The sequence below is a fragment of the Penicillium angulare genome, assembly GCF_028827245.1.
Source record: "Penicillium angulare strain IBT 27051 chromosome Unknown utg000003l_segment0_segment0, whole genome shotgun sequence".
Classification (NCBI taxonomy): Eukaryota; Fungi; Ascomycota; class Eurotiomycetes; order Eurotiales; family Aspergillaceae; genus Penicillium; species Penicillium angulare.
Window position 1 is genome coordinate 1451429 of NW_026623162.1, and position 15660 is coordinate 1467088.

A 15660-nucleotide genomic window follows, 5' to 3' on the forward strand; every position below is an offset into this window, starting at 1 on the left:
AAAATAGTGTGGCAGGGCGAGGCAACACCTACACGCCTGTCACAATCGCACAGATAAAAAATAACTGATAAAGAATTCTTGTCTTTTCTCTGCATAGAAGTACAATATGAAATGCAATGGCACTTTGAAACCGTATAACAGTCTTATTTACAAATCTTGCCCCCGAATCACCCATCTGATCCTCCGACAGACTCCCGATAGCCTTCAAAGAATTGACTCATTGTGGTATAGTATTGACTATCTGGCTCGCAGAAAGCATAGCGCTCAATCGAGTTGGATGGCGGATCGAATTCGCTAAGTCGTCGGTAGCACGCATCACGATCGCGGTGCTTCGCCCATGCAAACAACTTCTCGAGATTCTTGCATTTCATCACCTGGCCTTCACCGGCTCCATTAACAGGCAGTAAAGATGGCATAGGCGTGTCGTCTGCTTTGCACATAATGTCTTGGCGTAGAGTGTCAAGGCAATGCTCCACGTGGTGCGATAATGCCGTATAATTTCCTTCTCCAGAACCTAATTTTCTAAATGATCTGCGAATGATTCTCTATAGACAGATAATGTTTGATTACTACCCGGGTATCTAAATGAAAAGATGATTGCATTCTTACCAGACAATGAATTTGATGGTATACTTTCAGAAAATAGATCTGTCTCTTAGATGGGTCCCAAGGAAACTCCCAAGAGTGTGTGAGGCCCATTTCCTGAGCCCACTCCGTCGTTGGGGCGATGACCATAGCGTCAAGACTCAAATTTTCCCACATGTAATCGGCGTGAGTCTCGTTTTCCCCATTATACTCGGTATGTTGGAAATATTGTGTTGGAACATCATATGAAAGCCCCGCTAACAGTAAAATCGCATTAGTTAGGAGAATAAGGGTATAATGCCGAAGACCTGTTCACTTACAATATGGGGACTTTTGAAGCTCAGGGATATTGCAAGCGCTCCACTGACCGAAGCCAGGAAATTTCCATTGTATGGGTATCCACCATAGATTGAAGGATAATGATATTAGGAGGCAGATTGCTAGGAGTACGGTGCTCCAAGATTTTAAAATTGAGGACAAGCCCCGCCGACTCATGTTTTGAGAATTTTCATCGCTTTTCTCGAGGCCATTTTCATTATCGGACCCACTAACCTTTTCGTACTCGAAAGGCATTTTACTAGGTTAGACTTAAGAGATTTAATAAAATAGGCCAAGGGAGTGGCGGCTCCTTTGAAATAAATCCGATAGCATGAACACCATGTATTATGGAATTAAGGAACAGTGCGTCAGTAGAGTAGGACCAAACCAACATACCCGTCAGCTCTCTTCTAAACCTCCGGGATTTTGGGCAATGGATGATGTATATCGTAACACGGGCACTTTTTGTATGTTTGAGAGTATGCGTTGGCCCTTCAATTCGTGTTACCACATTGCAATCCTATCCTGCATGCTAGCTGGAGCGAAAATGCTCCACTGCGGACCTGTCAGATCAACATTCATCTGCACCCACCATAATTATCTGCAATACTCGGGCGATACAGGATAGCAATTCTCTAGTGCCTCGTATTTGTGAGATAGTTTGGGGGAGGTATCACTTCATTTAAGCGCCTGATCAATGTGAATGTGTCTCACAGAAGTATATGCAAGTCCAATCTTTGCTATTTACCCACGAGCTGCTTGTGATACCCATTATCTGCATGATAGGATATATAATTCAATGTAGATTTGACAGGGGTCTGCTGCATCAACCAGTCTCTTTGTTATTTTCCCATTTATCCGAGTCTTTTCTCAGGAGAAAAGCTACCTAACTCAAGTTTCATTAGCAGAGACGGCCAATCTCATCACTTGCGACTACCATATTTAGTCTAACTACTGAATCGAATCACTCGTTTTACCGAGAAGCTTTATATCTTAGCATCTCAATCATGTATGTTATCTGACTGAAGTGACAATGTCCACAGGGGCCTTAATTATTTTATATATATATTTTTAAATATTTTTTGGGATTTCGCTAATTTCACTGTCAGCTTTAACGGCAGAGCGAGCCTACTCCCCGAAAACGGCAATAATGCATATCTCCGTTGCTATTATTGTGGCCCTGGCTGCCTCCGTCATGGCTAGACCGACAGAGCAGTACCGTGATGCGAATCCCGTAGTGTGGGCCGATGATCTTCAGAAAATCGGCCCCGCCGCAATAGGAAAATAAGCGCCACATGCCAATATGTTTGGGTTTTATCAAGGGGGCATTTTTTGATGGTATTCATATGTACTATGTTTTTTATTATAGGAACTATGGATGAAATCCGTTCATTCCGGAATTATAAACTTGCTCCAGTTCTGTTGACCTGAGACGTCCAGTAGATTCACTATCCATGAGCCTCGTAGATCTGGATCCATATGATAATCCTGATTGATCAAGTCCAACTGGCTTGAACATTCCGCTGGGAAATGACTCCAGGAACTCTCGAAGAAATGGCACGCATGTGGATATAATCGTTACTGTCTGCAGAACTTGACCGCACACCATCCACGGCCAGAGACTAGTGGATAAAGAAGAACCAGTCTCGTTAAAACTATACACATAATGTAGTTGAATGCCAGTCACTATAACGTCTCTGGTTAAGCAGGATCATCAGCCATTGTGATTTTGATCATCATTTCAAATCCAGATTTAATTAGCGCAACTCACAATACCCGAACACTCAAACAACCGATAACGGCTAAACGCTTTCGCATCGGCATATGAAGTTGATAGATTAATATACTTGGAACCAAGACAAGAGCGCTGTCGATTATTATATTTGCGATGCCAGAATAGCGCCATAATGCTGTCTATATTTTTATATCAGTAAAAGAAGCTCAATTCGAAAAAAGTCCAGTTTTTAGACACATACCACATTCACACATTTACCTGTTAAATCCCAGACTTTTGGCGGCTTGCACTGAAGACATATCGCAATCAACGTCGTTACAGTCCAAATTATCAAAAAGTAACCAACGCCCGCAATAGATTTCGTGATAGTTGTAAGATTGCTTCCTGAAAGAATTGTATAGAAAAGAACCATAAAGGGCAGTTTGCCGAGGCCGATTGTTAAGATGTGAAAGATCTCCGTGATATAAACGAGTTTCAGCATCTTTTGTAGCTGATTATCAGAATTGACTGACAGCGGTCGTCCCAGTCCGTGTGATGCAGCAAGGGTTATTGACACTTCCGCTATTATCGATGATGTCTGTAAGATATAAGCTCATCTGAAATCATCAAGATTGATTGACATTGTTGGTTAATATTTACAAGAGTTCCTAGAAGAAGACTCAAAACCAAAAATCTGCGTCTGAGCAGAACCCAGCTTGTGAGGACACATGTTGCTATCACTCCAATAGCTACTATCAGAAGGAACAGAGAGACAATTTTGATGGTTGCACTGTGATCGTCCATAATACAGCAGGCGGGGTGGTATTCTGCACAGGAGATTTTTAGGGATGGTTAATAATTATTTTCATGATGCTCATCCCAGGTATTTGAGATGGAACTTTTTTTAAGGGCAAAAATAAAATCAGATCCAAGCTCCCAAATATGACTTTATTTAGTTTCGGAAGCTTTCAGAGTAATTTCACCAGTGGTCTGAAGCTCGGAAGAAATGGTTTGCTTGCAATAGGTGCTTGGATAACAAAATCCCCATCCACACTGACTAATGCGTAAAATCTTGAATCTGACTTCAAGGTCTGCTTGATGATACGCATGCTGTCATGGAGCCCACATCATTATGATTATCTCCACTAACCCCAAATAAGACATTTAAATAAAATATCCTTGACCTTGTTTTCAGGCGCCCCATAAGCAGGAGGCAATTCGTACTACAGGTACAATTTGCGTTTCTACTCGCTCAGCTTTTCTAGCATCTCGATTGTATTCTTGTGACACATGTCAGCCTGTCACCCCTTATTTGTATTACGCTAGGGACGTGTTGTCTTGGAGAGGCTTACGGGCTGTCCCACATAAAGAAACCCAGTTTGTTTTGATGTATTGTGTTTAGAGGCAGGCCGGTTCAACATCCTCCCTGTCTTTATAAAGTTCTATTCACTAGAACTTTTGCCTGCATAGCAGCTCCAAAAGCCTTTATGGGATCGCTCTCGCGTTCTCTTTTCTTTTTTTTTTACCGAGTTTCTATTTTGAACAGCATCATACAGCATGAACTCGTGTGTACCAGCTGAAAATGAACTGGAGACCCCATTGAGAGTAGATGATTGTCATTCCTTCCATGACTGGGGTGGCGGAGCCATCCCCAGTAAAGATGCATATGAGCTAGCCAAGGTCGGAAAAAAAGAGGTACTCAAGGTATCAATTCCTCTCCCAGATAGGTGACCAGTGTACTCTTTCATATCAATCTTAAACTGACAGACTGGATAGCGGAGATTTGGATTGGCGAGTACTATAGGATTTGCCTCGAGTTTGATGCTAACATGGGAGGGCGTTATTGAGTTTGTATTCACTCTGATATACAATAATGAAGAGCACTGACAGTATATCAGTTATATGGGGTTGCCATTGACAAAGTATGCTTTGACTCAATTATCCGATGATTTGATTATCATTAACTTTGCCAAAAACCACAGTGGCGGGCCAGCTGGCTTAGTATATGGCTATATTGCGGTTTGGTTAGGATTCACCAGTATCTTCATCGCACTGGGAGAGTTGACAAGCATGATCCCTTCGGTATGTCAAGAGTCCCTATATGACTGAATCTTAACCAATAATAGTTCTCTCGTGGTAGGCCGGTGGGCAGTATCATTGGACCAGTATGCTTGCTCCAAAGTCTTCAACGCGCTTTTTTAGCCATGTCACTGGTGCGTAAATGAAAACTTTCCCTGAATATTGCTTACATGCATATCTGACAAGAGATAAAGGGTCCATTTGCATAATCGCATGGACGGCAGCTTCAACTAGCACGGTATACACAGCTGCAAGCATTTTTCAGAGCACTGTCGCATTAAATCATCCTAATTATGACCCCAAAGGGTGGCATGTAACGCTGATAATGTGGGGAATTCTGCTATTATGCTCGTTGTTTAGCATGTGGCTTGGAATGATTCTCCCTATACTCGAAGTACTGATCGGCATCACACATGTTCTTGGATTTTTCGCATTTCTCATCCCGGTTATCTATCTTGGCCCACGCGCAGATGCAAGATCGGTATTTGTTCAAACCTATAATTTTGGTGGATGGCCTGATGTCACATTAGCAACATTTGTTGGTCTAAAAGGAACTATAGCCATGTTTCTAGGTAAGACGGGTACCTATTTTCCACATACCTGGCTGACTTTATTTATGTAGGTACTGATGGTGTGGTACATGTGAGCTCTACTGGGAGGATTTTCAAATATTGAGTATATATTGACGTTTATCTAGATGGCTGAAGAGGTAGCAAATAGTAGTCTCGTGGTACCACAGTCTATGCTATTTGCCATTGTCATCAACGGAATCCTCGGGTTCGCCATGTTGATTGCTTTCCTATTCACTGCTGGAGATCTTTCCGCGATTGTAAAGTCACAAGCTACTTACCCCTTCATGCAAATATTGGAGAACTCTACCAGGAGCAAGGGAGCTGCTGTTATTCTGTCCTCTATGATGGCTGTGATGTCAGTATTTTGTGGATTGGGTGGAATCTCGTCTGGAAGTCGCATGTTGTGGGCATTTGCGCGCGAACGAGCTATTCCAGGCTGGCAATGGATACACAAGGTTTGTCAACCCTCTCCGAAAAATGCAGCCTGGTTCTTATCTAACCATGTTCCGTGAGATTAGCTCGATCAACGAACAGCGGTACCATTTCATAGTACTGCTATCATCATAACCGCAGCAGGTCTGATTGGCCTCATCAATATTGGCTCTTCAGAGGTATTGAACATAGTTTTGTCTTTGACTATGGAGGCCTTTTTCTTTTCATATATTATCCCGCTCTCGTTTCTTTTGTATCGAAGATTGAAAGGAGACATAAGTGAGCCAGGGCACGGGTCGAAAAATGGCCTCATTTGGGGTCCTTTCCGACTCAAGGGTCTTTTTGGGATACTTAACAATATCTTTGCCCTTGTATTTGCTAGCGTTGCCGCATTATTTGGATTCTGGCCTTCACAAAACCACCCACATCTCTCGAATATGAATTGGAGTTCAGCCATATTTGGTGGAACATTAATTTTGGCTGTGATTTATTACTTTGGCTGGGGACGAAAACATTATATGGGGCCAGTTATGGAAATTCAAGCTCCTGCTCAAGTTTTGGAACCTAGATCGAATGCACCTGATATCTATAGAGACTGAAGTGAAACCAGCAATGTCAGCTTCAGAACAATACCACTATACTGCCTAGGTGACGCTATTCCAAAAGATAAGCAAGTAATAGATCGCTATTTATTCCAATATGAAGTTTAGATATAAGGCTCTAAAAATAAAGAAGGAATATTAGATCTAAAAATATTCATTTGTGCATCTTCGTTCGGTTACTTGGCCAAAATGCTGTGGTATCATTAATCGTTCCCAATATGTTCATAGCCTGTCCAGGTGATTGTCATTCATCATTGTCCCTTTCTTTGTGTCTTTTATTGAAGAGCTTCGAGTTGTTGAGATACCTCGTTGTTGCCTTTCAGTAGCGACTCAATATATTTGGCTGCTTCATCTAACACGTATTTTCGAGTGAAATTACTGCCTTCAAGACCGGGGACAGCACGACAAAGATCTTGATAGCCTTTTCCTATTGCCTCTCTCTTCTTCTTCTCAGAGCGACAATGACATAATGACTGTCCAGGTCTCTGGGTGCATTTTCGCTTTTTGCTCGGTGGCTCTGCGTCTTCTGTTTTGATTGTGGTTGGAGTTTGAGCGACGGGCGATGTTGACATGACCAACGGTGTTTTGCTCGGTTGATTATCTCTTTGCTTTATTGAATCAAGTTGCTCGTCATTAAATAGAATTGGGTTTCTTGTTTCGAAAAGGTAGTTGACAGGATGTTGTAAGGCTTTGATGTCCAGACTTCCGTCAATGATGTCAATCCCGCTACACATGCAAGCCATATCGCGAAGCAAGTTTCGGGCCAACCGGTCTTCCGTCCAAGTTCCGATGGGGGAAGAGAAGCCATGGTAACAAAAGCTAGGATCCGATCCCCATTGTAACTCCTCGCCGACACTTTGAATGGATGCTCGCTTTTTCGTGTAATGTCGTGTGCCGTTGTGACCGCTGGAGCATCCTTTGGACGAATGGTGGGGCTGGGATATTAAATGGTCGGTTGACATTTTGATGCGCTTGTTTTTGTTTGTCTGCTAACTTATTTCCAAGTGCGAATAATGGAAGATCGAGGACTCAGATAACAATGCACATTTGATTTCTGAAATAAGGCGGGATCAGAGGTGTTTGAAGGCAGTGACTTTTTTGTTCGGTCACATTATGTGCGCCGACCCCGAAGATCGACAACGAATGAAGAGCAATTAACGCGTCAAGAATGTTGGGACCTAAAATCCCAGGAAGTTTATTGTGGCTTGTTTTGCTAGTGTCTGAGCGAATCATGAAATTGCGAAGTTGCAACAGAGCAAAACTTGAACCCCCTGATAATGGCCAACGCCGGGATGCACCCGATATTCTGCATGGTCCGGGTGCATTCCGGACGACCCACTTACTACGTGGTTGATATTTCTTACCTCATCATGCAACATATCAATTATACTCGAAAGGAAATATGTACATCATCATGATTGACATTTGCCGGTGGCCGATATGTTGCAGAGAGTTAAAAACAAAATATAATAGTCGACATATCAAATGGCAGTAGAAAGCGAAGATTGTTGATAACCGCGTATCACGTGAGAATAGATTCCGGGTCAATTCCGGACGTGACAGTGATCAGGTCTGGCTTCTTCATCTCCCCACACCTTGATGGGTCAAAAGTTGCAGACTCCCTATTGAATCGCATTTTGAGCCGTATGGAATTATTTGATTCTGGACCTACAGATTGTGGCGCATATCAGGATTTGAATATGGCATGGGGTTGATATACAGCTGAAACGCTATCAACATATTCCCTGTATTATTGAACTGAAGAATGCTGTACACCATCGTTACCTGACTTTATTTCCATTATGTCCGCGAGAGACAACGTCAGAGCCAATAAGCGGGGAACTCCCCGTCGCCGCAAAATCGCATTGGCATGCGAAACATGTCGAGAAAAGAAAGTGCGGTGTGACGGAGAGAAGCCGATATGTGGGCCTTGTTCCCGACGATCATACCCAATCGATCGCTGTGTCTACAAGATTGACAATGCTCGCTCTGCAAGTAATGATGAATATTTGAAAGTACTCCACGATCGCATCCGTGAGCTGGAGGAAATATGTACACAAAATGGAGTTTCGGTGCCATCTGCATCTCATGATGACCACGAGGATGACAGAGAGACGATTGGTGATCTTAGTACCGTCCATACCAGCACAAGCACAAGAGCCACGGATCTGGAGTCTAGAACCTCTGATGCTGCAGAAGGCTTGCTTGGACTAGGCTCTCATTTGGCTTTCCAACATGCATCAAGTCCCGGTTTACCAAGATCAGCTCAACGGACAGATCAATCCTCCATGAATTCTCAATTAGAGACCAAGGACCCGGAGCAAGATAAGACTCCATCGCATGAAACCATCAGACATCGTGGGTCTATGCAACTATCATCGGGTAACATATACCCTTCTCCACTGAGTGCACATGGCAATGTGACAGCAATGGGTGCAATATCCGTTGGAGATGATGGGGACTGCAACGACTCGCCCAGAGAGCAATACTACGGTAACTCCTCGGCGGCTTCATTTATGCTTCTTGCAAGAGACTCGGCATCTATTAGATCTTATATGCAAGCATTGAGGCGTGTTGGCCAAGAACCCCCAGGTACATTAACTCACAATGCTGGTCTCTGGCAAGACGTCAACACCACAGCTACCCCTCCGGGATTTCAGTTTAGTGATTTCTCCCTACCGCCGAGGCCACTTGCAGATCATCTGCTTGAATGTTACTGGGAACGAGTTTATTGCCTCTATCCGTTCTTTCATCGACCGAGCTTTGAACGGGCTTATGAAAATCTATGGGGATCAGCAAGGTGGCCGAAGCCTGATTTGCCGGAGTTAAATATTGGACTCGGGGGCTCGTTTGACTCTGGTCCTCAGTCGATTGTCTTCCACTGTGCATTAAATGTGATCTTTGCACTGGGTTGCCATTTCTCAGATATTCCTGCGGGAGAACGCGAGACCGCGGTTTATACCTTTTTTCTGCGCGCAAAACGGTTCGTTGGTCTAGACTTCCTAGATAGATCCACGATTGGCGTAGTGCAAACGCTGCTTATCATGGCACTACTTCTACAGAGCACTCCCTATCCAAACCGTTGCTGGAATGCGATAGGACTTGCCTGTCGTGTTGCTCAAGGGCTTGGTTTGCACGAAGCTACCACCCAACATTCAATCAACCCCCTGGAGAAAGAGGTTCGCTGCCGAACATGGCACGGATGCGTAATGATGGATATGTAAGCTTCTTGGAGTCCTCAATTACTTGGGCTTTTTATGGCGACAGATTCACTGACATATTATACAGGATTTTGAGTATGACATACGGCAGGCCCAGCATGACATCTCATATATCACCCGTTCATCCCGTTCCTCTTCCTGCTATGCGACCGCGCTCTGAGGCTGAAGATCCCTGCGCGCTCAGTGAACAGCCCTGCGATCATAGACTTGGATACATCACCTTCTATGTCTCTACCATTGAGCTTTATAAACACCTCGAATCAATTCTAGCAGATGTTTACAATGCATGGCAAGGTCGCTCAGATCGACATCGTACTGTTTCCATCAACGGTGTCAGGCAGAACAGTTTGGATGTTATCATGGAACTTGACGACAGGCTCTCGGCATATGAGGCTAATATCCCTCCTGTACTTAATTGGACCGCCTCCCAACCCTTAAGCCCCAGTGACTCTTCACAACCAATTATTCAACGTCAGCGGAACGTACTGAGGGCGAGGTCAGCCACTATCTTCTTCTTATTGACCCTTGCTCGTAGCCCATTGCTAATGTTATCTAGATTTATACATCTCCGCTTGCTCTTATATCGTCCCATGTTCACACAGACCTGTTCTGAAGAGCGAATTGGCCTTTCACGACAATCCTCTACGGACTCGAGAAAAGGCACAGCTAGACTCGAGAAGAACGTGATCTACACATCCATGTCTATTAATTGTGCCGCAGCTTGCGTAACGGCAGCCATCGAGTTGGTCTCACTTGTATATGAGACATACCAGACCTCGGTAACAGATGCTTGGTGGTATAATGGATTTTGTATGTCACCTCCGGGCCAATGCAGCAAACGCCGAACACTGATGATTCTCTGATAGATACATCCACAGCCGGTTTTGTACTGATCATGTCGCATTCCTGCAGTACCATATTGAACCAGGTTGATTCACGCAGTGTAGTCGATACATGGCGTAAATGCGAAGAGATTCTCACTCACATGGCGTCTTTCAGTATTTCCGCACGAAATTCGCTTCAGTTCCTTCAGGCAACACATCACCATATAGTCAACAATTATAACTGTATGTATTTCAAATTCAGATGCGAACGAACTTTCAAAGTTGATTGTGATTTTGGTGGCTTACTATGGGGGACCATTTTTTTTCTTTTTTAGCAACATGTCTCAGCGAGAACAGCCATCTTTTCACTCCAAATCAATCGCAACAGAGGAAAAATGCGCGCACTGAAACAGATCATCAGCCCTCTGATACGTCTATCGATGAATCGGACTGTCAAAATTTTGATAATATTGGCTCGGGTATCAATCCCTTAGCTAATTGGGATGAGATTGGCCTGGGACAGGAGGAATTCGGGTTTCTTGGGAGATTTGACGTGCCTGATATTGCCAACTGGTTCCCAGATCTACCAGATCCATCAACTATGTCGAACTAGCAATGTGGTGGTATCAATTCGTCTCATAGATCATTATTATCTTTGTAGAAAATTGAACATGGAAATATTCCACATTTAGCAGGACTTAAAGCATTCACTTGTCATTCCTCTAAAGACATTGATGTATTTCAATTTATGATTCATATATTCAAGTGCCCAGCACATGATTTTCTGCGCCATAAATTTCAATGGTCTCAAATATCCCAGATCGTTCCCCGGGTGGCACCCGTCATGCACGCTGACCGGATAAGTCGGCATTCATTCACGCGTCCCTCAGTCACTGGCAGGAAACACATAACATGTGTAATTAAGACGAAGCTCCTGCATTTTCCCCTAGAGATCTCATGTTTCAGATTCGAAGAAGCCCGACCCCAGAATTCGAACACGTTCTATCCCAAAATGGCCCTTGTTGATACCCATCATCATTTTGTCCCCGACTTCTATGCTCAAGGTATACAATCTCCTCTCGGATGAAATGAGGCGCTCCCAAGGTACTAACATGTTTCAAGCGGTCGAGGAGGCCGGAGGGGACCCATCTGGCTGGCCAACCCCTTCTTGGTCACTCGAGGGCTCGATTGCGTTCAACGAAAGAGTCGGCACTACCAAAACAATATTGTCATTGACAGCTCCTGGAGCTATCATAGCCCCGACTGACGAGAAAAGAAGGGCATTGGCACGCAAATCCAACGAATTCGCCGCCGCAAAGCGTGATGAGGAACCGGACAGATGGGGATTTTTCGCCGCCTTACCATGTCTTCTTGATACCGAGGGCGCCTTGACCGAGATAATATACTCTCTTGAAGTGTTGAAAGCTGATGGTGTCACACTTTTCACAAGATATGGTGCTGGCAATCAGTATCTGGGCGATGCAGCCTTCAAGCCTATCTGGGAAGAGTTAGATTCGAGGAAGGCAGTCGTCTTTATTCACCCTACGCATGCCGCCGATACAACGCGTGTCAATCCCCTTTTACCACAACCAGCCATTGACTATCCCCACGAGACCACGAGAACGGCCGTTGACATGATCATCACCAACACCAAAAGAACATACTCGTCCTGTAAAGTGATTCTCTCTCATGCTGGAGGTACTCTCCCATTCTTGATTACTCGGATAAGCACCGTGTCCAGGGAAGCGGCTCCCACGGCCCGTATATATGGAAAGACTTCAGAGGAGATAATGGAGGATTTCCGATCGTTCTACTTCGACTTCGCTCTTTCAAGTTCAGAGGCTGTACTTAGATTGGTACTCGACGTTATTCCTCACGATAGACTTCTTTACGGTCAGCTACTACTGAAAGTCAGGTTACCAACTTCTGTAACTAACCATTTGCAGGTTCTGATTATCCATATGCATCTCCCGACAAATCACTTGGTTTCAAGCAAATTCTGGACGACTTCCCTCTGGAACAGGAGCTTCGGGACAAGATTTACTTTAAGAATGCAATAGACCTTTTAGGCTAGCTAGTCAAAAAAACATATGGATTACTTTTGCCGGACTCTATATACACTTGAGAATTAATACTTCCAATGGATTCTCGATGGAAAAAAAGGCTGGTGGAAACGTTTGGCCACTCCGGTCGGATATGGTCCGAAAATCCACACCAAAATTTGAAATGTTGATGATTTCGGCTGATCCGACGGCGCTACCTCAGAACCTTTGTCACTTTTGAGGATCGAGGGGTCGAAACGTTTTCTTGATCGCGTTTACATTGCAGTAGAAATTTGGAATAATCCATTTTCCGAAATTCCAGGTTTAGACCCAAATCTCCGAATAAAATAAAGGTCGCAAGCAGGGCCATGTATTGAAATCAAGATGTTCGCTCGGAGCCGTAGCAATGATTGTTTAGGTCAGACTATCCGCCGACCTATTGCTTAATGTACTTTGTATGTGAGCCATGCACGACATTCACAGCTGATCCTTCGACAATCTTCGAGACAGTAACTGTAGTAAACGCCAGGGTCTTTCCAATCTTGCTGATCTTGCATTCAATCTCCAGGGTATCACCCAATTTGGCAGTCGAAAGATAAGAAACGGATAAATCCGTGCTGACGCCAGTAACTGTGTGACCAGTTGATGCAATGGCCATACCAGCAGCCCAGTCAATCACACATGCCGACAGTGTGCCGTGCAGTGTGCCCTTCGAGTTGACGTGAAGTGGTTGAACGAGAAGAGTGGCACGTATTAAGCCATTTTCTGCGTGGTAGATGTTTATCCCTTCAAGGAGGAGAGCATAGATTTGACTATTGCTGCGTTGACGCTCCCAGACTGATATAACATGATCGAGTGTTGCCTCCATTTTGAAGAAGTAGCGTAGAAATTTGGGAATCTGGGGGAACTGAGGGAAATAAAATAATGAAGAGTGATAAAGTAATGTTGAGGCGAATCCATTTTGGGCGGAATTTGTTATTAGTGTTAGTCAGCCACTTTCCTGTACACAGACAACTCTCCAGCAGATATAGTTGTCTCCTTAAGTAATTATTGCTTTTAATTAGCCATTTATGCTTGTCAGACTAACTCAATTCATCCAAGAAGATATAATTGGAAATTTTAGTACTTCGAGCGAGGTCGGAGTTCCTGGACTCTACTGGAAATGTGATAGCGGGGCTATTGTCAAAAGGAACTACTATACGCGCAATAAACTTCTATACTTAATCTGACTCATAGTATTAACATTCCGCTCAAGACCCTCAGAAGGACTAAGTGGCCGAGCAAGAAGGAACAGGGGGCGATCAAATATGCGATTGATCTCTTCCAGACTCATTCCGGCAGTTTCAGGAACCATAAAATAAGCGTATAGCAGCGCCGACATGCAGAAGCCAATAAACAAAAAAACGCTCCCCATTGATGAAGACTGTTGAGCATCGAGGGGGTCGCTTCTTTAATAGCAAAGTAAAAGATCCAATGGAAACATTGGGATAATTCTCCACCAAATGATCGGATTTTGTTAGGCCATAGTTCAGCGCCGAATAGATAGGGCAAGCTATATAGAACTATGGCCCACCCAAACGCGTGGATGTAAACAAACGCTGGTGCTGCATCCGTAGAACCTTTGCTCATATCGTCTTTATGGGTTTGATAAATGTTGATGTAGCCGGCTATATAGGAGTGGCAGGTAATTTGAACCGATATGCCAATCATGTGAGATTTTCGGCGTCCAACAAGGTCGATGAAAAAGAGCGATGCAACAACACAGCAAATCAATTTTGTGACAGTATAGAGACCTGTTGAGTATACCTTCACATCTGAATTTGTGATTTCAATCAAGCCAAATATTGTTGGTAAATATTTGGTGATTGCATTTGCCCCAGACATTTGTGCCAGGATATAGATGATGATTGTTAATTGTACCCGTCGTAGATTGGAATTTACCAAAAATGCCTCCTTGATGATTTTTAAACTGCTGTTATTCCCAAGGCCAGCTTCCTTGTCTCCAATGTGGGATGCCATGCTATGGAATTCGGTGGCCACCATGTCAGAGTCGGCCGGGGACCCACGAAGCTGGGCTAAGGTGGCAAGGGATTGGTCGTGCTTATGGCCGAGAAGTTACCATCGAGGAGATTCCAAGACGAAAAAGGACAATACAATACTTATTGCAGGCGCAAATGTCTGAGTGAACCAAGGAATCTGAAACTGTAAATCCTTTGTGGGTGCAACATGGATTGAGCATCCGTACACAATGAAGACACCCAACGCCTGGCCAGATATCATGCAGATATTGAACTACAGAGTCATTAGACCTCAAAATGGCTCGGGAGCAACTTCTGATATTGCCATTGGACAGACAACGGATAGGGATCCAATTCCCAGACCAGCGACGATTCGACCAATGTAGAGAGCCGCGGCATTTCCGGACGAAAAGCACGATATAAGGGAACCGACAATATAACAAAAGTTGATATGTATAGGCGAAGTGACATTAATCGGCCAATTCGGTCATTGAGTAGAAATGAAAGGAGTGCACCGATACCAGCACCCAGGTTGACAAGGGAGACAATGTTTGATATGGAATTATCGTCGAGGTCGTAGGTGTTTTGGAAAGATGGAAGTTGTGTGATAGCAGCGGCAGATCCCTCATCCCAACTTGATGATCTATTTAGTTGTGTCGGCCATCTGTGGTGCATATGGGAAAACGGACGTAGTCGCTCCCGTTTCCGCACCCATATTGCAAACAGTAGCCATTCCAGTTGCTGAGAGAGACTTCGCACCAGGCCCGAAGTATTCAATGGTTTACCCGGTACCTCCCTTAACAGAGGCTATCCCAGCTACTGCACTGATGATGTCTTTTGGAGAGGTCCATCGAGATAGTTCGCCAGTCAAGCGCACACCCAACACCTTGGACGCCTCGAGCTCCAGAGGAAGACCCGCCCTAACATCAACCGAATCAGCACCTCCAACCCCAATGGCAATCATTCCCAACCCGCCAGCATTGGGTGTATGTGAATCTGTTCCAATCATCATTCCACCGGGAATCACATAATTCTCTAAAACAATTTGATGAATAATTCCCGCTTTAGGCTTCCAGAAACCCATGTTGTATTTTTGGCAGGCGCTCTCCATGAAACCATACACTTCTTTGTGAGTTCCCAAAGCTCTAGGCAAGTCTTCTGCCTCGCCATAGAACTTTTTCCAAATAAGTTAAAGGTCGCTTCAGCCTGGGAAGAGAGAACATAAAAAGTTAGTTGCAGTATAAAATCACTCA

General features: G+C 44.2%; 9 protein-coding genes across 9 annotated transcripts; 3 read left to right on the forward strand and 6 right to left on the reverse strand.

Moving 5' to 3' along the window:
* Positions 1 to 167: 167 nt before the first annotated feature.
* On the reverse strand, positions 168 to 1158 carry N7478_002703 (uncharacterized protein; the record flags this gene model as incomplete). Its single annotated transcript, XM_056918917.1, has 3 exons — positions 168 to 545; positions 610 to 842; positions 906 to 1158. The coding sequence occupies 3 exons, from the start codon at positions 1156 to 1158 to the stop codon at positions 168 to 170; spliced, it is 864 nt and encodes a 287-aa protein (XP_056782075.1).
* Positions 1159 to 2399: 1241 nt separating this feature from the next.
* On the reverse strand, positions 2400 to 2937 carry N7478_002704 (uncharacterized protein; the record flags this gene model as incomplete). The annotated part of the gene is made up of 3 exons (XM_056918918.1): positions 2400 to 2525; positions 2675 to 2813; positions 2897 to 2937. 3 exons carry the CDS (start codon positions 2935 to 2937, stop codon positions 2400 to 2402), a joined length of 306 nt encoding a protein of 101 aa, XP_056782076.1.
* A 1582-nt stretch (positions 2938 to 4519) lies between these two features.
* N7478_002705 (amino acid transporter) lies at positions 4520 to 6299 on the forward strand (the record flags this gene model as incomplete). Its single annotated transcript, XM_056918919.1, has 6 exons — positions 4520 to 4699; positions 4758 to 4830; positions 4891 to 5268; positions 5319 to 5338; positions 5394 to 5723; positions 5787 to 6299. The coding sequence occupies 6 exons, from the start codon at positions 4520 to 4522 to the stop codon at positions 6297 to 6299; spliced, it is 1494 nt and encodes a 497-aa protein (XP_056782077.1).
* Positions 6300 to 6577: 278 nt separating this feature from the next.
* N7478_002706 (uncharacterized protein) lies at positions 6578 to 7264 on the reverse strand (the record flags this gene model as incomplete). Its single annotated transcript, XM_056918920.1, has 1 exon — positions 6578 to 7264. One exon carries the CDS (start codon positions 7262 to 7264, stop codon positions 6578 to 6580), a length of 687 nt encoding a protein of 228 aa, XP_056782078.1.
* Positions 7265 to 8104: 840 nt separating this feature from the next.
* On the forward strand, positions 8105 to 10960 carry N7478_002707 (uncharacterized protein; the record flags this gene model as incomplete). The annotated part of the gene is made up of 5 exons (XM_056918921.1): positions 8105 to 9522; positions 9591 to 10019; positions 10080 to 10333; positions 10390 to 10590; positions 10683 to 10960. 5 exons carry the CDS (start codon positions 8105 to 8107, stop codon positions 10958 to 10960), a joined length of 2580 nt encoding a protein of 859 aa, XP_056782079.1.
* A 399-nt stretch (positions 10961 to 11359) lies between these two features.
* Positions 11360 to 12421, forward strand: N7478_002708 (amidohydrolase family protein; the record flags this gene model as incomplete). The annotated part of the gene is made up of 3 exons (XM_056918922.1): positions 11360 to 11411; positions 11470 to 12240; positions 12294 to 12421. 3 exons carry the CDS (start codon positions 11360 to 11362, stop codon positions 12419 to 12421), a joined length of 951 nt encoding a protein of 316 aa, XP_056782080.1.
* A 404-nt stretch (positions 12422 to 12825) lies between these two features.
* On the reverse strand, positions 12826 to 13257 carry N7478_002709 (PaaI family thioesterase; the record flags this gene model as incomplete). Its single annotated transcript, XM_056918923.1, has 1 exon — positions 12826 to 13257. One exon carries the CDS (start codon positions 13255 to 13257, stop codon positions 12826 to 12828), a length of 432 nt encoding a protein of 143 aa, XP_056782081.1.
* A 461-nt stretch (positions 13258 to 13718) lies between these two features.
* Positions 13719 to 14669, reverse strand: N7478_002710 (general substrate transporter; the record flags this gene model as incomplete). The annotated part of the gene is made up of 2 exons (XM_056918924.1): positions 13719 to 14489; positions 14544 to 14669. 2 exons carry the CDS (start codon positions 14667 to 14669, stop codon positions 13719 to 13721), a joined length of 897 nt encoding a protein of 298 aa, XP_056782082.1.
* Positions 14670 to 15188: 519 nt separating this feature from the next.
* N7478_002711 (aconitase-domain-containing protein) lies at positions 15189 to 15491 on the reverse strand (the record flags this gene model as incomplete). Its single annotated transcript, XM_056918925.1, has 1 exon — positions 15189 to 15491. One exon carries the CDS (start codon positions 15489 to 15491, stop codon positions 15189 to 15191), a length of 303 nt encoding a protein of 100 aa, XP_056782083.1.
* Between the last annotated feature and the right edge of the window lie 169 nt (positions 15492 to 15660).